A 22,628-nucleotide genomic window follows, 5' to 3' on the forward strand; every position below is an offset into this window, starting at 1 on the left:
ATGTGTACGCGCGTACGCGGCGATGTATCGATACGCGCGGATTGCATCGCAGAGGAGCCAGAGGTCTTCCTGTCAGCAAAACTAATCATGGTAATCTCCATCGTGATAGACCCGACAACACGATGTATCGTGGACGAAGCGCGATCAACTCCCAGAGTCATTAATAATCTGTATTTTGTGAACGCGCCGACGCTAATTCTCCGACATGCCTCTCTTCGGCCTTCAAATCGCGCGACCTACGATCTTCTTCTACGACAAGGTAGATATCGCGCGTGTTGCACGCGTTATGTCATGCTACATGTCGCACGGCGCATTGATTTGTGGAATGCACATTGGAGGATATACGGGCGCGCGCACGAATGCACACGTAAGAGAGAGAGAGAGAGAGAGAGAGAGAGAGAGAGAGAGAGAGAGAGAGAGAGAGAGAGAGAGAGGCGACCGTACGAAGAAGAACGAAGGACAGACGGAGGAAGAAAGCGCGGCGAGAAGCGAGAGGGAGACGCCGCGCCGGGTACGACTGTATCGCCCTCCCTGAAAAAGAATAGAAGGTAGGAGAGGCTCAAGGGGGTTGCGTCCAGAGTAAACATGTCAAGCACAGTGCCACCCATTAATTAGAACCCTCCCACTTCCCCGCTCCTCCCGCCGCTCGCGTCCCTCCGACTCGTCGTCGGAGAGAAAGAACGCGAGAGGAAACACGAGGAACGGCGGGGAATACGTATGCCTCTCTTCCTTCAACCTCCCCCTTTCCTCTCCCCCCCCCCTCATTCTCCCTGTCAACCTTTCGCGGATGTATCGTGCCAAAATCTATCGAGCCAAGAGCCGCCTCCGCGACGAATCGGGGTGGGTGACGCGATGCCAACTCTTCTCTCGCTCGCTGATCGCGCGACAAAGAGTTTAATTAATGGCGCCGCTTTTCGGCTCCCTGTTCTAAAGTAGATAGAACCGTGTAGGACTTATACACCGAGACATTTGTATTTATCCTCAAACGTTTCCCGCGAAGTGATTTGATTTATGGCGTGCGCATGTCATTCGCGGAGGGTGTATAAATTTTCGGGAGTCAGCCTGTTGTGAAAACGCACCTCCGGAATGAAGCTGGCGCAACTCAAAATGCTCATTCGAGCCACAGTGTGCTAAGGAATTTATCGTAAACGGATGAGGCTCGATAAAAATATTCTTATCAAAATGTTGTCTTATAAAAATTAGTGTTTACTTGGCAACACGAGTAGACAAATTTACAAATGTTGTTAAAAGAAGGCTAATTTTATAGATAAATTTATATAATAGACTTCTTCACATTATGTTATAGGCATGTATTTGCACTTTGAATCCATATATAAACTTTCATTTGACATAACGTGCTTCGCAACTTCTTTATGTATGTAGAAAGGACTAATTTATAAATTACAACCACAAGGACCTCGTTTACCAACAAAGCTTGTCAATGAACTATCCATCCTAAAGTATATGTATGTACATTCAGTATTCTCGGATCGAGTGCTTCGATAAAGCAGCTTCCCACGCCTCACCTGTCCGTCTCGCAGATCCATATCTCCCGACTGCGATTAAAGCGTACTCGAAAACCGCGTATATGAAACGAATCGATACCGCCGTCCTCGAAACACGGTCGAATGTTCGTCGAGACAACGAGCAACGGGAAAAATATATATATAAAGGAGCGGAGAGAGCACGTGAATAACAGTACAAAAGGTCGAACAATCAAAGGACTCGTGCTCGCAGAACGACTGAGAAAGCGACACAACGAAAGGTCGATAAGTCGCGACGGCGCTTTCGACGGGAGTGGAAGAGAGAAAGAGAGAGGAGGGGGAGGGGGTCACCAGCCAGGACGACAATATTAGTCGTTCATTATTTCTTGAGCACGTAATTACGCTACCACGAAAGGCCTCTCGTGAAGGCACGCGACCGGCGCGACATATGGCCGGCGACGTGTGCATGCGCGACCCGCGCGAGGATCTTTCATTTCGGCTGTCTCGAATCTGACTCGTGTGACAAGTCGAAAATTGACGTGCAATTAAAGGTCGGCGACGTTCTTTATTGAACGCGCTCTAATATTGACAGAAAACGTTACTGCGGCTCCTGCAAGACTGCGACCTGCGACGCGTTATAAATGTCGGATATCTACGATGAACTATTATTTAAATGACAGCAGTGCTGACAATGACGTATACACCTATAACATAGTGTGAAAAAGTCTGTATGAATTAGTCTGTCTGTATGAAAAGTCTGTCTTATATGAATTTATCTTATAATATTAGCCTTTTTTAACAACATTTGTCTGCTCGTGTTGCCAAGAAAACACTAGTTTTATAAGACAACATTTTGATAAAAATATTTTTATTGAGTCTCATTTATTTACGATAAAATCCTTATTACACTGTAGCCGACATTTATATAACATATGCATAAAACTGTATTTCTTAAAATAAAATATTCATCTGAAACTATGTCTGCACTATCTTAAAAAAATTTGGAGATCTATTTACGTTGTTTCCCTTCTATTCTATTTACGGTGTTTCCCGATTCGGATTACATATACAGTTATCGGATAATTACTTAATCGACCAGACGTAATGGGCGTTTGATTTAATGATGAAAAGCGTTGAATTAATGTAATTGCAAAATCCAACGTATCAGGATTGCACCTGAGTTTCATCCGGCGACAATCAAATATATATAAGCGCTCCCCTGATGGACGTGTTTCCATTTGTAACGCAATTAGCGGCGCCAGTGCAATTCGCTTAAGTTTCCAGTACGATCATCACGCGGGCAAAGTGAATTAAGACGGACAGAGAACCCCCGATGGAGGAGCTGCCGTGCAACGTGAAACCGCGCGCGTCGGCGGACGTGTCAAATTAGGTGGCAATGAAGAAGCCCCGGCCGCGGTAGGAATGTAACCGGCGGGCGTCGCGCAGTTTAAGAATAATAACGCCTCTGCTCATCGCGGGTTAATGCCCGGGGATGCGAAACAGGCGGAACGATAAAATCCTTCGTGCCGTGACGAGAAACACCAGCGCCGGCCGGCGTTGGATCGCGGATAAGATTAGGACATGAGACACGGAAAATGAGAAACGGGGGGTGGCGAAGGGAGGGGGAGGGCGAGGGGAATCGGAGAAGGCTTCACGGGTTTTGTTTTGAGTTTAACGGCCCCCGACGCGCGGAATAAACTCCTTGGAAGGAAACCCTTTGGACCCCCCGAAGCAGTCACGGCGCAGAGAGCGAGCCGTCGTCGGTGTCTTCATTACTTTAATGGAGTGCGAGCGCTATGCTCGCCGGAAGCGCCGCGCCGGTAGGGCTGAGAGGGTGGGCGAAGAAGGAGGCGGCATCACCTCCAAGGATGTTATGAAATCGGCAGGATAATAATCTCGTGGATGGAACCGAGGGGGGATTCGACGAAAACGCTAATAATGGAAGAGCAGCACTCAACAGTGCCTTTTCCCTCGCGGAAAATTCTTATACGGCTCAAGTCGTGTTTTCCGCCGTGAACTTAATAATGACGTAAAGTGCGATGTCACTTCGATGAGAACGAAGAACGGGGGATAGATCGTCGCGAAATTGAACCGATTGAAATGAAATTAATAATTTTTAAGAGTTATTTAGAGTATTTCATATATATTACATGTGAACACACACGCGAGCTTGGTCTACTGAAAGAGAAATCTCATATTCAATACGCGTAAATATATTCGCTTCAATACTTTCGCGCGAACTCCGCCTACAACTTTACTACGATCGATGATTCTCGCGCAATCTTCTCCTTTACAGTTATTAAATCACGTGAACTCTTTGACGCGCACATATACATATACCGTACGTATATATCTCGAGAGGATCGAAGGAGTCGAAGAAAATTCAATTCAGAGCGGGGAAGAAAAGGAAAATCCCCGACGCGCGGCATGGAAACGGAAATACATGAGCTTCCGGTCGACGGCCCGCGCTCCTCCGAATACCAATACGAATATCTGCCGGTGACATATTGCTAGCATCGCCGTTACGCCGGAAAACGGAACGAGCGCACGGCGCTCCTCGCGCTCTCTTCCCTCTCCGGCACTCGTCCCGACCCATCTCGAATCGGGCGGAGGCGAAGGGGTCGGCTCTCATTCCGTCTCTCTATCTACTGCCACCCCCCCTCGCGAACTGCCATTTCACTGACAGCCTCTTCTGCGAAAATCGTCTCCATTCGGATTCAAATGAGGCCTCGTTCACACCATGCCACGCGTCATATACCCCTTAGGCACTCGCGGCAGTTCGACGCGTCAGACAAGGGGGGGACGGCACATAGCGATTCGTCCATTGACACTCAGCACTTTATCGTTATCGGTTTCTCACCGTTTCTCGTTGGAACCCATTCTAATTTCACGTTTTTCACCTATCGCGAACTGATGAAACGACAGAGGCATTATCGGAGCGCCTCGCGTCGAATTAAGCGCGGAAATAGTGCGCGCAATGGGTATTACAGTATTACTCGGAAAATGTATAATCTTGATTCGAAAAATTCTCAATTCAAATCGAAATCGACTCATTCAGACACGTTATATAAAATCCGCGGATTAAAATCGACTCTGTGTACAGCCGTGGACATATCGGTTGCGACACTTTTTTTATAGGTTTCTAATATACATTTAATATACATAAACATAATATATACTTTATAGATAACTAATATTTTGCAAATGCGAACCACGATGTACTATCTTTAGTCTAGAGATAGTATAACACCAATCGTGGTTCGCATTTGCAAAATAATATTAGTGCGTTTTGAAATCTATAAAAAAGAATGTGCCGCAACCGATGTGTCCACGACTGTACATATTCTCAGTATAATATATGTCCACAGGCTTTTTCGTTATTTATTTATACAGGGGAGTACGGGGAGTACAGGGGAGTACGGAATATATCGCGGGAAGAGCGTCATGATTCCTAGATTAATTAAAAGCACCGTAAAATGTTTATAACACCCGCGCGCGCTACTCGGCGGCAATTATTACTCTTTTTATTTTACCACCACCTTCCCGGACAGTCGCGCGCTTGTCCATCGTCTCTAATGAATACCTAACGCGCTCGAAACTCCTCTCGCTATAAACCCAACAGCCCGTGCAGCGGGAGGACAGGCCGGATGATAAAAGGCCGGACAGCAGCCTTTTTTAATTTACATCGGCGCGAGCCTCTCTCTCTCTCTCTCTCCACGGAGGTGTTTCGTCGTCGGTCGTAGCCGGGCGCGAGGGGAGACAGACAAAGACGGGCTGTTCGGGAGCTGCGCCTCTTGAATTATTTAGTTAATTTCCGGTAAACTGAAACTCACGTCGTCGGCAAAGCCAGCCAGCCGACGCTTCACGGGAAGCGAAGAGGGAACTTGCAGAATGTATAGACAACTGTAGGCGCGATCTTAAAGGTCGCCAAGGGCGAGAAATGAAGACGGAACGGAATTGAATTGAGAATAGAATTTATCAAGCGTATCTGAAACTCTTGCAAAACACTTGAATATTACAATATCGACAATAAGCATGAGTCTTCGAAATGCGAAGACAAATAAGCTACATACAATCTTGAATGATAACCAATAAAATCAATAAAACAAAAGCACAAGTGAGTGAGTCCGGATTTCAAGAAAAAAAAAGGAGTATCAAGCGGTAATACTGAAGAATTATCAGACCGTTACGGTAAAGCAGATTACGAACAGTTTACGACAACATCGTTAGCCATTCGAAACGAGACACGAGAGTGGTATATAAAGCAAGGTGCTTAGAAACGAGGAGGAACACGATAGGACACAAAATCGTATCGCAGGAGAAACAGATAGTGGTACACGAGAGATACGACGGCTCGGAGAAAGAGACGCTCGGAGAGAGGAATCGCGGAAGATGAAGTAGCGAGCGAGGACGGGAGCGGGGGAGGGGGGGTGGCAAGGGAGGAAGACAGCCGCAGCCAGTTAGTACGGTAACGGATCAGACCTAAGTACGTACTTAGTAGACCCCAAGCGCAGCCGGAGGCGTCTTAATCACGTAATTGCTCGCGAAATCCCGTGGCAGTGTAAGCGAGTTCCCTTCCCCTCCCCCCCCCTCCCTCTTCCCCCTCGTCACGTTTCGTGCCTAGCAAAGCACCCCCTGTTCCCCATCCCCCTCCTGATACCCGCATCGACGGCGGTCGAAGTACAAAGTGGGCGCAAACGGCTCGAGGCTCGATATCTTCTTACTTATTCATCCGCCGTTTCGCCTCGGCAATCGAAAATTACTCGGGCGCCGGATTTCAGCGCAAGGGATGGGCCGCCCAAGGCGGCCCAAAGGGGTTATACGCCGGCTCTCCGCGCGGCGCGGCCTTTCTCTCTCTCTCTCTTTGGAGGAACGCGAATCTAATTAAAATCAGCGCATAGTACTTTTAATGAGAGACGCCTAATGGCTATTTAAGATGCAGGAAGAGTAAGAAGTAGCGCGTAATTGATCCAGGGATCTAGTTCGCGTATTTTAAAATCGATCCTTCGAGCGCTTATACAGTGATATGCGGAAGCTATAAGTTTTGAACCTTCTCAGATTCGCCGTGCTCCGGACCCTCGTTTCTTGACGTACCATATATACATAATTATTATGCAGTTACCTGTAAAGTGTGTAACACGCGTAACGGGACGAAGTGACGTCTTCTTACTTATTCATCCACCCTTTCGTCTCTATACGAACGAAAATTATTCGGCTTGGCGGCGCCCACCGTGGAACGAAACGCGGAGGGGGTGGTGCGGGAGAAGCGGCTTCGCGCTCTAAAGAGCGCCTTTCGGAAGCGCGAATCTAATTCCCGGGAGTGCTTAGAAAAGGACTGACGGTAGCGCGGGAAGCGTAATTTCATCGGGGTGGCGAATTAAGAAGCCAGACGGTAAACGACCGCCGCTGGGTCTCGGCAATGGGGATTAATTGTTACAAGATACAAACTATCTGTAACTCAAGTGGATCTGCCAATTGAGAATGAATGCCCATCGTCGAGCATTGTAGAACGTTAACTCCTTGGATGATTTCCGATGCAACAATTAATTCCGAGCAAAAGCGCGGAACGCAGAAACATTCGATGACAACATCATCGACAGGTAATGACTAATAAGTTTCCTCGTCGTGAGGAATCGCAGAACGAAATCGCTATTCCGCGTGATGAATCAAGAGATTATGGCGCGCGACGCGTAAAATGTACGCGTGTCGAATAAATGCGCGTCAGAGGTCATTTCTTCCCCGAACTATATCTCAGGCTGAGCGATATTTGCACGTAAATCACAGCGCGTCGAGAGCATTGTCTCTCCGCTACCCTTCGGACGGCGATCACGAAGAAGTGGGCTCCCCCCCCCCCTCCCTCCTTCTCCCGCGCTCAATATTCAATAATTCGCTCGACCATCGAGGCGACGGCGGCGGCGGCCCCGTCGACGTTCGCTGACCTCCCCACGGTGGACTCGCATAAAATATAACCGAATCAAATCGGAAGACACGAGGAAGCATTACGTTCCGGTGGATAGCACGAAATCGAGGTTAAGCTCTTCCGGTTTTCGAAGACGTTCTCCCGATCTATCTCACATTAATGACGCCATAAACGCTAATGCCTGTCGGCGGTGGCCGATTATTCGTAAGCGCGCGTTCGACAAAAGGGCGGTAATTGTCGCGGTGGTTTTACGATCAACGCAACGATATACACGAATGACGTTTAATGGTGGCCGGATGAATGCGCAATTCGCTGATTTGTCTCGGCAGTGAATATCGTTTCGTTTCGCTGATTAATTCTCTCAATATTAATTCGATGACCCTATAATTCGCGTCAAGCATATATACATATATACATATATATATATATAGAATTTATATTTAATAATTTAAATATATAAATATGGAATTTCATTTATAATTTTACGTAAATAAATTTTATATAATATATATAATACGAAGAATACACTTAAAGATTTAAAATATATCAAAATATAAAATATATGATAAAACTAAATAAATACAGAATAATTTCAGTGAAAAATGTTCACGTATATGATGCATGCGATAGTAGTTTCAAGTACACATTTCGAGCAGCGGTAGTACAAGCGTGCGCTGCAAGTTGGCGACACCAATCGGAGGTACGCCGTCCGTTACTACTTCCATTCACTCGGCTCAGGCTATTAAAAAATTATTACTAAAATACGATTCAATTATTCTCAAATGTCTCATTTTACTTGGACCATGCAACGGTAATGTTGCTGCTATCTTTTGCATAATTTATGTATTTTATATATTTTTTTAAATTTATAACTATATTCATTGTTAACATTTATAATCCTTCTTTTCTTTCTGAATAAAACTGTTATTGTAGTTATCTAAAATTTCTTCTAAATTCAAATATAAATTAATAAATTGTCTTTGACACAATGGGGCAATTTGCTTTTACGTTATTCCATTTCTACCGTTCTACTCGGCAATTGCGAATATATACCGTGGCACAAATGGTCGCAATCGGAACCGCTAAGAAAGATATTTCACGTACAACTCGCAATAAGCTGCGGGCCGAGCTGCGGGACGCAGTAAGAGAACGGCGTGTGAGTCGCGACTCCGTCGTTCGGGTCGGTGCCGTTTCCTCCCCGGAAAATAATATCCCGGTGGCGAACACCGCGGATATTCGCCCGCTTGAAAACGGCGCGGCCTTACGTCCCAATGGCTTTAACGTTATTTCCGACCGAGATTTGCCTGAAATTTGCTTCCGTGCCGGGACCAGAAGCCCATAAATATGTAATACCTCCCATATCGTGCGGCTCGGTTGCCCCGCTCCCTATTTTCTCTCTTCGCCGAGCGCCCCCCCCCCCTCCTATCTCCGTTGTCGAACCCCCTTCGTTGTCGTCGTCGTCGCTTTTGGTGACTCTTGCAACCCCTTACGTGTTTTTGCGGGGCTGTAGCTCGCGGCGATGTACAAGGGGAAACGCGGTAAATCATTTGTCCCGAAAGAAAACACAATGCAATATCCCGGTCGTCCTGCTCGAGACGCCATCTCGCCCGCGTCTCTCCCTCCTTCTTTCTCCTCTATTTGCTGCCGATATCTCCTCTTTCTTCGTTTCTCACTCACACATACATTTTCTCTCTCTCTCTCTCTCTCTCTCTCTCTCTATCTATCTATCTATCTCTCACTCTATTTTTTTCGAGGGAATTGCGAAGTCATAAGTCAACCCTTATATTGCCGAAAATACTTTAAAGTGCCTCGCAGAGACTCGTATAGACGCACCTCGGGAGAAGGCGCGCTTTGCCTCTTATACGAGAGGCCTAGACATGCATGTTTTATCGCTGCTGTTAAACGGACAGCAGAAGAATGACACACACGGGCCGAATGGAGGTGGGATGCGCTTTCGGGTGACGATTTTCGAGAAGCGCGACGCGCCCGGGGGATCGTTAAAATCGCACGCGGGGAAGGCCCGCCGCGAAAAGGATAACGCTCCCTTCGGTTATTTATAACGGACATTTTTTTACCCCGAACACTTTACGAGCACGCGATTATCGGCCGAGGTTGACAATGAACGTGCGAACTTTGGCACGCTGATACCAAGATTATAAAAGTAAATGAGGAAATAAAATATGTCGCGTTCTTATAATTAATGTAATGTCCTAATAATATAGATAGATGCAAGTGGTTATAAGCCTTTTTAAGTGTGCTTGAACTCGCGTATACGTACATCGACAGAGGAATATCGAGCGTGTCGTGTCGCTAAATCTCTCGGCGGAAGAAAGTTAAAAAGAAACACATTTTCTGCACTTCGTTATAAATCACGCGTACGAAATCAACTTACGCGGCCAATGCCACTTTCCCGATTCGAGTGCCGCGAACGCTATACCATTTATATTACCATCGAGTCGAATAAGGGTGGCGCGCATTAGAATCCCGCGGTAAGCTCGGCGAGGCGAGCAGGAAACTCGGCATATTTTTCTCCCGATAACCGGGAGAAAAGAAGGAAGGAGGACGGTAAACCGCGATCCCGAAAGCATTTCACGACGCGACCTAAAATAATGCCCGACAGAATCGAACAAAAGCATGAATTATGGACCCGAACCGTCGTCATAGATCCTCTCCCCCACCCGGTAACTTATGATACACTTCCTTTCGGCATATGTGAAGGAAAACATTGTGGCGCGGGCCACGATCCTTTTGTAATTTAACGGACGCGCTCTCCTCCCAGCCGCGCGACCTCTTAAGCTTTTTGCCGCGGAGGAACCGTCGAGGAGTCCTTCTCGCAATGTTGCGGAGTAATAGGACCTGTATGAAGGAAGGGGGGAAAAAAACGAAAAGTCGATGACAAAGTGGCGCAAAACATTCGCCAGTTTATCCCGTATTATCGTCGTGTCGTATAAAAATCCTTCAAAACGTTTCTCATCCATTCGAGAAAACGTAAAGAAGCGCAATAAAATGATCATTCATGGAATTATTCGAATTCTCGAAATCTCTCGAAGTAGTAAAAGTAGTTTCGTTGTGTCAATGAGATCTTATCGCAGCGAAATGGCGAGTTGAATGTCCGCCTCAAGACCTCAAGAGCTTTCCCCTTGTAGAGACGACTTAGCGGGAATGTCACGTTAACGTACGACAAATGTTCAACTCGAAGTTACTTCGGGGAAGTCGCGAAAGCGATTCCGGCGGACGTCGTTTCATCGCCGGCGGTAATTTCGCGATTGATTCGCCATTAGATTCATGGCCCTCATGAGGAATTCATCGGCGGCTCGGCCCGGCCGCCGAAACTCCGCGCCGGCCATGAATACTTAGCCCGCTCTCTGATGTTCCCTGCAGTCTCGATCGATTCGCGTATACGAGCCAAGAGTGTGTCCGAGGCTGTTGACCCCCTCCCTCCTCCCCATTCAACCTCTCTTCCTCTTCCTCTTCCTCTCCCGTCAGCCTCCCGCCACCACCCCGCCTCATCGCGTTTTCGGCTTGGTTCCAGTTTGCTCTCTGCATAGGCGCAAATTATAATGCCGGGGCTTAGAGACCAACCGCTCTGACAAATTACAGGTTTGTTCACCGGGCAGCAGTAGATAGATTTCGTCGTTCCATCACCGTCGCTTCCAAGCGGACTCGCGCGCAGGCATGCATATTAATTCGATTTTAATCTGAATCTCTCCCCCCTCTTTCTATCTCTTTCTCTCTTCGTGACGTTGCACATTTGACATTTTTTGTATGTCATCCAACGGCAACAAGCTCATTCAATGAAGGCAATTTAGAGGAGAAAGAATAGAAAAGACAATTATTTTTTTCACGTTTTATTATATACTGACGTTAGAGCCTCTGTACGCATCTTGAAACTTGAAACAGTCAATCGTGATTTACATCGAGGGCCATTACACTAATAGGTTCGCCGAATCTTTGATTCATTCGCGCGCTCAATTGCAACTGCTGTATAAACCGATGCTTTTCCGGTTTCCACAAATCAACGTGCATTCAAAGCCGCCACAAGGAGATCGTTACAGTCACATGCGCAATCTCATTCATGTACACGTTGCGAAGGAAAGTTCCTTTCGCGTAAGACGACGCCGTTTCCGTCTGCCGTTTCCAGCGAGAGGAGACAGGGTGACCGGCCACGAAATTAATTGCAACGACCGTATCTTAATTGATAACGAAGGGCATTAAGATTTCGCGTAATGTCTGCAGCGAGGGGGGCGAAGGAAAGGATAGACGGATAGACGGACGAACGAAGGAGCAAAAGGAGGAACAGGAGGAGGATGAGGCTTCTCGACGCCGAGAAGCCCAGACTAACGGCCGGTCACGGAAGGGGGAGGTGAAATAATGCCGGGCGCGAGAAGCCGTATTTGCATTAGCTATTCGTTTGACCCTAAAAACTGCCTGAATTGCACCGATGGCTGCTCGTAAAGCCCCGGCAATATCGCGGCGAATCGCGCTCCTCGGGCGTGCTCGAAATCCGAAACTCGGAAGCCGCTGTGCGACGGCTCGCAGACGAAATTAATGTCGCGACCTGGAGGCGCAACCCTCCCCCGTACTCCCGACTCTCCTTCCCGAATGGCTCGGAAACTCGAAGAAGAAAACGTCGCGTTGTCGCGGACGAGCGCTTTACAGCCGCAGCGCGACGCGTTTCGTATATACGGCCCGTGAGAGACGCGACACGTTTCACGCGGCGTATTTATTTTCTACGTATCCCAACGTCAACGGTGGAGGAGTCATTCGCATTGTGTTTATGCGCACGCGAACGGTAATACATGATTACTGGGAATACGACAGAGAGAACAAGTGTTCTTTACTATGATTAAACTGCAAGGAATTTCGCGAAAATGAGACGAGTATGAGGAAACTCCGATATAATCGAAGAATCGCCCGCGCTAAAACGTTAAAAAACGGACGCAGGGCGAAGTCAATAAGTCATAGAACCAACGGCACGAGCACGCTCGTATACCGTCGCCGTTTGTGAATTAATCAGGAATAAAAGGCGACTCACCGTGCCGCTACCGGCTGATCGCAGACGTCGCAGGACATCGATCCTTTCGCCGATCGCGTGTCCACCGCCGTCGACAGTTACAACCATGACGAATATAACTCTCGGCGCGCACAATGTATCGGACTTTACGAGCGCCCACCTAGAAAAAGAAGAAAGACGGGGCGATGGGGGATAGCTGCAGAGAGAACGGGAACAGGGAACAGGGCTTGAGAGGGGAGCAGGAGGGCAGAAGGCGATGGAGAGCACTCAGATTTTATTACGTTATTTTGTTAATGCAGCGAGCAAGAAGAAAGGTAGAAGAGAGAGAGAGAGAGAGAGAGAGAGAGAGAGAGAGAGAAAGGGGGTCCACGCGCCTCGAATGTCCGACCACGAAAAATATTATGTCCCTCGGTCAGAAAACGAGCCATGAAATCTTTTTATGCCCTCCGCGTCCCTCTGCGACGCCACCCTCGGAACCCGCAGAATTTCACCTATGCGCCTTCCTCGCCGAGGCATTACGAGTCGCTTCAAACAACGCGAAGCGGCATGTAATGGGGTACCGTGGATGGCACATAAGGATGTCTGGCAATCGCTAGTATAATAAGAATCGGTTTGAGAAAAATTACATTTTCTTTTTATAACATCTAAAAAAATTCTAAAGTCGCCGCGGGGATGTTCTTTTAACGATAGACTCGGTTTCGGAATATCGTGTATATAATATACGAAGGAAAATAAGAATTTTTTAAAAATCATTCGTAAAATCTTGAATTATCAAATCGAAATTGTTTTTTATTTGTCGTTTAGTTAAACTGCTATTGTTTGCTTCGAGGGATGAATTCATATCTATTAATTTCGAACGTGATATTTTTTTGTAGAGTTGTTATCTATAGTTATATTAAAATTAAAACATCGTCTTTCCTATCAGATATGACGTTTTAATTCTACACGTGAGGTAACTTTGCCCCGAACATTTCTCTTCAGCAATCGCGCTATCAGAACGCATGGTCCCTTTTTTTAAGCGGCCGCGACGCGGCGGCGTAACCGCGTACAAACAAGGTTAATAAAGAAAGCGCGGTACAGCGCCGACAATAAGATACTGATAAGCGGAAAACATGTTACGGCACGGTACAAATAGAAACCGCTACCGGCAAAAGAAGTCGTAAGCAGTTGCCGCACGTACGCAATTTTTGCCGCAGCGACAATGCTTTTTCGCGACTCCGTGGACCCTTTTTGCTCGAACGTCGGCGTCCACACGCGGGATTTAAAAGCTCCCGTCCGGGCGATAACGTCGGAATTTAATGTCGCATTCTTGTCGGCAACGCAAGAGGGAAATCGGTGTCGCGCGTAAATTTCGATAATGACGCTAAACGCTGCGCGTATCGGCGTGATTAGCGTTCACGTTCGGCACTTAAGATCGGCTTAAAGCGCCGGTCTTGGGACTCTTGGGCCATCGTGCTCCTCTACAAGGGCGACGTATGTCTGTCAGTAAATGCGCCCGGTGGTATTTTAACAGCGGCAATAATTTTCGTCGCGTCATAAATCAACGCGCGGATACGATGTGCGAAGGGCGCGCCCTTCGGGAATCTTTAATCTTTTCGCGCGGAGGATATGACAGCACAGGAGTGCCGGATGAGTTTCGGGATGTGACGCCCGTTTCCCACACGTTTCTAAGATAATGTTTCTAATCAAATCGTTCCAGTATTTTCGAGATTGCGCGAAATGTGTGCGAAAAATTTTTTTTTTATATTTATTATCTATATATAAATTTTTTACTTTTGTTATATCTATAAATATATATAAATTAAATTGCGTTATGTAAAAAAATTTAAACATGCTTAAATTTTAAATATCTGTCCTGCAATTAACTCTGGAACGAATGCGAATATGAGATGTAAACTATAATTTAAGTGTATGAAATCATACGTACTGTCTGTGGGGGGGAAAGTAGGGAACTGTAGTTTAGCATTCCTAAAGGTGTACGTGTCATATCGATTCTGCAGCGGGCATGTATAACGGCGGTAGCCTCAGTGAATTCCTTGCATGAGTCACGGGGAGTACCAGTACGTCTCCTACTCCACTTAGAGTCAGATAATAATCACGCGATCGCATAAACCGCGAAGGTACTTCATCGCATATCTCTTAACGGTGGTCTATGGTACGTTCGCATACTCGTGTATATACGCTGGATGAATGTTTTCCGTCGGAAAGCACGCATCGTTGCTGAATCCGTAATAAAAATCTGTACAAAAAAGCGAATGGAGATTCACAATTTACTTTTACATAACAGATAATTCTTTCATATAAAACTGCAAACGAGGCAAACAAACGATTATGATGTAATCTATCATGTCGTAATCTCATTTCTCGCAAGTAATCCGCGTGAAGCTGCTGTTAATGAGAAATTAAAGGGTCTACCTAATCCCGATAGAACGAAGTGAATTCGACGCGGATTGATCGCGAATTTCAAGCGGCATCGCGACTGTTTCAATTTAACATGAATCGCCAGTCGATGCGATTCGCCGCGCCCGTCGCAATGTGACGGCAAATCGGTCACGAACCACCACCGTCACCCTCGACGCGCGCGTTAGCATGGTTGCGTTAGCTCGCTCGTGTGCTAACAAAATGTCAAATTAGAGGAGCGTTTACGTGTCGCGCCGGCTAATGGTTTCCCGACGGGCACGAAATAAAACGTCGCGCGAGATAATTCGACAGCCGTGAACGCACGTGGCCGCATCGTTAAGAAACACGTCATGTATGTGTACCTGCGACGGGAGAGGAGAGTAGCGAGCGAAGCGATTTATATGTCTACCCTTGCATTTACATAGCGCGGCGATAGGCACACGATGCGCCAACGACATCGTGGTGCACGGGAAAAGACGATACATCATAATTCCTGGCTGAACATCAAATCAATCACTTCGCCCGCGCGCGCGCGCGCGCGCGCGCGTGTACGTGCAAAATAGCACACGTAATATACTTTGGCGAACATGTATAGATGTAGATAAATCGCGTAAAGAGAAATACTGAAGTAGATGACACAGTAATAATTCACATGCCGTGGACAGATTATGTTATTATATCATTGCTGCGTGATAAAATTTTTTTACTACGCGTATCCGTGCGAATTAGACTATCGCGAAATCAACTATACGTTGTTTTCCAGGAAAATTCGGGGAAATAGGGTGCAAACGCGTGGAATGCGCTCCCTTGAAAATAATGTCGGTGAGCCGATAAAGCATAACGAGGCAAACCCTAATCGGCTCCCCTTCCCACTTTTCAATCCCCGTTTTACGTTTCGCGACGTGTTTTCCAGCCGAGTGCGCACGAAAAAAATCCACAAAGCGAGCTTGAAATTGCCTTACCCAAAACTCGACAGTGAGTCATATACCAACGCGCGTAAAAACGTTTATGCGCTTTCTGTACTCACATACAAAATATATTACACACATAAGATAAATATGTGACATATAAAATGCACAGTGGATGTTAAATTCGTATATAAGTATAAAGAAATTTTATTTTCAAAATATGATGTTGATAAAATAAGTTTTTGTGATTTTTCACTTACGAAAAAGGATGAACAAATAGGGTGAACATATAATGTATTTAGTGTGTATCACAGTATTGATAGAAAACCTTTTAGTATACTCAGATCTACACACCGCGTTTGATTAGTAGCCCAATTTCAAGATAACTCCGCATGATGTGTCTGGATTAAATGTAAATAAATTATTGAGTGGAGCGTGTTTCTGCGACGCCGCCTTGATTATTTCCTGAGCCATGACACCACCGACGACCGAACAAACTGGACTGAGTTGCGCATACAAATCGCCCCTGTGATGACAAAAAAAATTATTATACATATGAATTTGATTAATTTACATGTCAAAGCTGTTGTACGTACTCCACTAAATGGTCTATTCTGTCGCCTAACTCGTATTTTTTAATAATTGCAGAAGCTTCATTTTTCAGCTTCTCACAACCTCTTTCGCTAGGCAATGGATCTTCGCCATATTTTTCGCGATAATTCAGCAGTACTAGAAAAAAAAAAAAATCTAGAACATCCATTAAATATAAATTCTCACTTTAAAACATTCTTGCTTTAAAGAACATACTTAGCATCATATAATAGATTTCTTCCTCCCTAACTAGAGACGTTTTTGGAACATTTAGGATGAACTCGAACGGTACAAAAGTCTCCGTGTACTTTTTATTAACTATTATGGTTTCGATCTTTTCCTTCCCCATAGGGTCACCACCTTCTCGTATCGTCACCTTCTTTGATTTTGACACGTCCCTGAAAGATTTTCCATTCGTTTACAAAAGAGATTCGCTTTTAACAATACATGTGTCAAGTTCAAAAATATATAAGTATACGCACTCTACATATTCGTGTTCCTGTAAATCTATGAATACGTAACCAAGCGCTCCCCAGACATCTCCAGCAAAGAATTTGACTTTTTGACTTCTGCACGCTCGATTGATCCTCTTCAGCTGTGTGATAGTACAGTGCATAGCGCATACTATATCGAACTGTCCAAAGTATTCGTCAGGCTTATCTTCAACCTTGCCCGAGTCTGCGCTAACATTGACCATAGGATTCAGATTTTGCGCTCGTGGCAACGATGCTTCGGCTTTCTGCAAGTAGACAATAATGTCAGTACACGTTTAATTTGTGCGGCAAGGTGGAACAATATCTCTCTGTTTGACATTTACATTCTTTCCAATATCTTCTTTCGGTACGAAGAACTGCGAGCATCTATCCAACTCAGTCACATTCCTGTGGTCTAAAAACGTAACGCTGTTGACTCCAGATAGAATAATGTTTTTCGCAATTTCCGCACCGAAACCATCCAGTCCTATCAAAAGAACCTTCGCAGCTCGCAATCTGTGAAAGATAAATAGGTGAAAAATAATTCAAGAAAACAATGGCGTTTTAAGAGAAACGCTTTAGAGTTCTATACGAATTTTACACTCTAAAACGAAGTTTTGCCCATTAAAAGATATATATATGTATGTAAAGCATGCAGTGTAATCGCTAAATAGCGAAGAGAAACAAATCACGGCTATTCCAGGAATCTTTTTATAGCCGCGTTACGCGTATCGCGCCTGTAATTTGCGATTTTTCACAAAACACCGGTACCCCACTTAAGAATTAGGCTACCGGGCTACCGACCGTTTCTGCGAGTCCAAACCCCACAGACGAAGTTGCCTGTCGTACAACTCGGCTTCGTGATCCGTGAGCTCTTCCGTCTGCTTATGATCCAACATTCTGAAAGATTGTTTATTTATCAGTGCAAAAAAATACTCGTCGAATCGCCGCCAAAAACGCGTTACAGAATGACAGAATCTCTCTATGGCGTCAAATTCTGTCGAATTCTAGATGCACAGTCGTATATCGAAAAATGCGTACGTCAACGGCAAATGAATGCGTGAGCAAACAAGATTGGAAACGCCATGCAGAAATACTGCCAGCTGCGTTCAGAAAACATAGTGATTTCGACCAAACTATGAATTAACTTTTTGGAAATTAACTTGATAATATCTAGTATTGCGTTAATATGGTTAGAATTATTAATTTTTGTTGTTTAACTAAAAAAAAGAAGAAAAAAAATTAATTTGTTAATAATGACGCACTAGAGCCGCCATCAGAATCGGCCATGATTGGCGCACTAAACTAGCAGTAAACTAGGCCAATGACAAGACTGGGTTAAGTGACAAGTTTGCTACTCTCTTCCCCTATGAAATTCTCTACTATTATCCGTATTTTCTGAACGCAGTCGACGACTGTTATGGAGAAGGAGAAAAGGGAAGGGGGAGAGGGCGTCGAAGATTGTTGTCATCAGTCATGTAGATAGTGTATTCTCTAATTGCCGCAGAAACGTGAAAAGTAAAATTTGGAGAACGGTATCTATTTCAGGTTCATATAAAAATTTAGATTTAAAAAAAATCGTCAAATTGTCTCGTCCATTCGATTGGCAGATTGCGAATCTGTGTGTGCGGGTTACTGAGGTTATGTTCATTAACAGCAAGTTGACAGATTGGTCACAAACGGAGCATATAATAATCGTCTAATGTCCATTTCGACCAATGTAGGTTAACTTCAATCTCGATTTTATTTACTTTTTATCCTTTTCTAATTCTTAAAACTAGAAAAAGATACAAAGCAAGTTAAACCCGAATTAATGTTAATCTACATCGGTAGAAACGGACATAACGCATATCAATATCAGTAGAGCAATGAGTGTCAGTACGTGAATTTATCCTCTGTTACATTGATGTAAATACGTCGTTTCCTTGTTTTTAGCATTGATTGTAAAATATGGGAAAAATGTACATATGTCAAACGAAATGTACATGAAGCAAAATGAATAGAGGTTATGATAAATGTGTGCATCTACTAACAATTCAATGAATTGTGGATCGTACTTGTCTGAATTATTCTACAGTACATACAAATTAAATCACAAGCACGCGCTTGTTTACTGTGCGGTGGTCAATATTTTGACGTTTGTCACATGCCACAGCTCATACTAGCGCCCCCGTAAATCGATAAAGTAGGAGCGAATGAATGCTTAAAAAAAAATAATTACTCTATTTTGTTGTCTAAACTCGAGTCTAAACTATAATTGAAAACTTATACTCAATGTATATGTCTGAGTCGCAATAAAAGTTGATAGGAAAAGTAGTCTTATTTCGAATGGCCTAAGTGCTTGATGCTCACTTTCTGCTGATATTTTATAAATTTTTTTCACGTGACAAACATATCACGTTTACTTGTCTTAGATAGTATTTGATGAATTTATATGTTGCACAGGCGTTCTTAAATTTGTAGCTAATTAAAGTTTATAATTGACTGCCCCGCTATCGTTGAAATAAATATAGACAATAAATATCATCAAAAGCTGCTACTGAGAATTATCTTTGCCCTCTTAACCCGAATGTTGTGAAAGATCTGACCTTGGCGGGATAAAGTGTACCACTCTTTTTTGAGTCTTATAGATGACTATGTACATGCTGATAAGAACTAATTATGTGGAATTTATTACTCTAATCGCGGTTATTAACTATATAAATGATTGCTTCACTTGTACTTGCTTATAAAATGTATCGTTTTACATATCGTTTTACATCTATACTGCTCATAAATATCAATTCATTATAAAATTCTCACTCATGATAAATAAACAGGCGATGAATAAGGCAGAAGAGGAGTGCGTCGAGAGAACGTTCGTCTACAAATTTCCAACATGCACCACGAATCAGGAATACACGCTGGAAGTCCCGTTAAAAATACCGTATCACGGCTCCGTCAAAGAATTGATGCATCGTATAATGTCATCGTTCAAACTACCATGTTACGTGGAATCGGATTTACTGCGGGCCCTGCAGCGTAATATCAAGGAGCTTACGCTGCAGTTTCATGACGAGAAGGCGGAGAAACTTATCGAAGCCGCCAAGGCAGGCAGTCTAGATTTAGAGGACATAATTAAGAACTGGGAGAAAATATACAAGCAGAAGACGGTAGAATATTCCGATCCCATTGGGACCACAGACGAGGAATTGTTTGCTGCGGCGTATCACAGACTAGTGCATTCCCCGTCCTTAGAACCGATTCTGCAGGCGGAACACAAATTTGGACGAGACGTTACCGAAGTAATTCAAATGAGGGATACCGACTACGAACACCTCACGCAAAAGTTGGTAACATCTTACGATTCTTCTTTCCATCTCTCACAATTTTTAATGTATGCACTTTATATAGGCTTAAAGAGTGCGAAACCTAGAAAATACAAAGCCATAGATATGTATAAAGTTCACTTAATTTCATCTGATAATCTGTTTATTTATTAATTAGCAATTATTTTATTTCACTAAAATAAGAGGAAGAAAAAAAATATCAGTTTTTGGAAGGAAGAATCGCATGTAAATTCCAGACAAACCGACGAGATGCGCGTTGCCGTCGAGGCCCTCGAAGCAGGATCTACCGAAAAGTCCATAAACGACATGGCTGGTCGTCATTTCGAGGAGCAGAGCCTATTACAGGGTTACTGGGGATCCCGAATCGACGCTTTGAGATTAGATCAACGGCGGCAGTATCGAAATTGGATCATGAGGCTGCTCGAAGAGCAACAGACCAGTATGGTATCCACGCCAATGTAGGTTTTTCTTTTTCGCGTTTCGATAATCACAGTTTACAGTAAGAAAATTAAAAAAAAAATCTTATCGAGATGAAAAGGAAATGTATCGTGTGTATCTCGATAGGGGTTCGCCTATGGTGCCGCTGCCGCCGTTGCGTCCGGCTTTAGACAAATTCGTTCATAGCGAGGAGAAACAAACGACAGATTATCCCCTGTTAGAAGAAAGCTTCACCATACATTTGGGATCTCAGATGAAACAAATGCACAACATACGCATACTGACCGGAGACGTGCTCGATTTTTGTCGTACGAAAAATAGCGAATCCGGGTACGTGTAATAATTTTTACCGAAGCATAAGATATAACTTGAAATATAACTTAATATCTCTCGACAATCTATTTTTCCTTAATCGATTATGATGGAAAATAAAATAATAATAAAAATATATTATAAATTTAGGATGGATCCAACGCCGCAAAGATTGCAAACGGCGTTAGGACTGTACTCGAACGATCTCTGTGGATTGGTCCTCCTAAGCGACAATCATTTAGGCAGTTATTCTGGAATAACGAAAGGTGCTTAGACTGCAACTTCCAAATTGTTTTATCACTGGTTTTTTATGCCCCTCTTATAAACTTGAGCATACCGTTGCAGAATTATGCTCGATATGCCAATTAACCACGGAATTTCACTTTCCGTCTATCGACGAGCAGTTGGAAAAGATTCGGGAAGACGTGAAGGATGCCGTTGCCTGGAGGCAGGCGCATCACAGGGAAGGCTCAAGTGATTCCCATGTAGGCGACAGTATTTTAAAAATTTAATTTACGGTTGACAAAATATCGGCATGCAAAATCGTATGCGTGTTGTTTACAGGCGAAAAAATCCACGTCGAGCAAGAGCCTGCAAACAGGCGACGTTTTTATCACGAGGCATTCCAATCTGGCGCAAGTTCACGTGGTGTTTCACATGGTGGTCAACGATTCTCTGAGATCCGGTAAATAACTAATAAATTATACCCGTGTATGTATAACGGATTACGGAGTTAAATGCACAATATTGACTTTAGGCGACATCAACTCGAGACATCCCGCTATTCTGGGATTGCGAAACATCTTGAAGACGGCGTGTTGCAACGACGTGACGACGCTGACTATACCCGTGCTGCTCGTCCATGAAATGTCAGAGGTAATCTATCGCTTGGATAATTCAGGCGGATAATTCTTAGATAATTAGGCGAAAAATATAAACAATCTACATCGTTCGTGCCGCCGTAGGATATGACGGTCGCATGGTGCACGAAGCGGGCAGAGTTAGTTTTCAAGTGCGTGAAAGGCTTCATGATCGAGATGGCGTCCTGGGGTGGGGCCGAGCTGAAGAATCTACAGTTTCTCGTGCCGAAAGTAAGTCCGGCGAGATAAGCGTAATCCGTGCCGAGATTGAAAGAAGAAGGAAAAAGATTGTCACTCACGTCGCTATATCATTCTTATCGCTTGCAGGGAATGTCGGAGGAGGTGTTCGGAACGTTAGCCACAATGTTGCCCAGCATATTTCGGGTGTCGAACCCGCTAGTTTTCAAGGCCACCAGCACCCCGCAAACCCCGAAAAAGTGAACGACACTTCCCCTTCTCCCTCTGTCTTATCGTAGCGTGCATTCCGAACGCCATTATATTTATTGCTATGTATATGCAATTATCCGCTGCGGGCGCGAAAAAAGATACGGCTCTGTAAATAAATGTCTGACTTTTTAATGAGCTTTTTGTTTATATTACTTTCACACGAGTGATTTCCCACTAAGTTGGACCGATATGTGCAATGCTAAAAAATTTTTCCACCAAATATTTTGCAATTTAATCAATATATGTTGCATTTCTCTCTTTTTAAAATATTAATAAAATATTAATATGCATTTAACATTTTATTTCTTCACCCGAATTTATTTCCCAAAACTGCGTAATAAAAAAAACAGCCTAATTACGTAATTAATTATAAATCTCTAAAACGACTAAAACATTACAAAGTTCCAAAAATGCATGAATCCTGATTATAAAATCTAATTTCTATAATTATA

General features: G+C 44.3%; 2 protein-coding genes and 1 long non-coding RNA gene across 6 annotated transcripts; 2 read left to right on the forward strand and 1 right to left on the reverse strand.

The window, feature by feature from the left end:
- The first annotated feature begins 190 nt into the window (after positions 1-190).
- Positions 191-22,312, forward strand: LOC105451520 (protein C12orf4 homolog). Of its 4 annotated transcripts, none has more exons than XM_011692015.1 (10): positions 191-259; positions 19,610-20,118; positions 20,356-20,577; positions 20,684-20,887; positions 21,020-21,135; positions 21,215-21,354; positions 21,434-21,554; positions 21,627-21,745; positions 21,835-21,960; positions 22,057-22,312. In XM_011692015.1, exons 1-10 carry the CDS (start codon positions 206-208, stop codon positions 22,168-22,170), a joined length of 1,725 nt encoding a protein of 574 aa, XP_011690317.1. In that variant the 5' UTR covers positions 191-205; the 3' UTR covers positions 22,171-22,312. The 4 variants fall into 4 exon arrangements, with proteins under 4 accessions (XP_011690317.1, XP_011690320.1, XP_011690319.1 ...); XM_011692018.1 differs by lacking the exon at positions 191-259 and adding an exon at positions 18,215-18,338; XM_011692017.1 differs by lacking the exon at positions 191-259 and adding an exon at positions 18,215-18,325.
- On the forward strand, positions 13,020-16,159 carry LOC105451523. Its single transcript, XR_974593.1, has 3 exons — positions 13,020-15,170; positions 15,244-15,386; positions 15,582-16,159. It is a non-coding gene; the product is annotated as an uncharacterized LOC105451523 (long non-coding RNA).
- Positions 15,920-17,803, reverse strand: LOC105451522 (SUMO-activating enzyme subunit 1). Its single transcript, XM_011692019.1, has 6 exons — positions 17,595-17,803; positions 17,135-17,306; positions 16,800-17,056; positions 16,534-16,715; positions 16,323-16,455; positions 15,920-16,252 (listed from the first exon to the last, which is right to left on the reverse strand). Exons 1-6 carry the CDS (start codon positions 17,687-17,689, stop codon positions 16,090-16,092), a joined length of 1,002 nt encoding a protein of 333 aa, XP_011690321.1. The 5' UTR covers positions 17,690-17,803; the 3' UTR covers positions 15,920-16,089.
- Positions 22,313-22,628: the final 316 nt, after the last annotated feature.

Source organism: Wasmannia auropunctata, unplaced genomic scaffold (assembly GCF_000956235.1).
Source record: "Wasmannia auropunctata unplaced genomic scaffold, wasmannia.A_1.0 LD336050.1, whole genome shotgun sequence".
Lineage (NCBI taxonomy): Eukaryota > Metazoa > Arthropoda > Insecta > Hymenoptera > Formicidae > Wasmannia > Wasmannia auropunctata.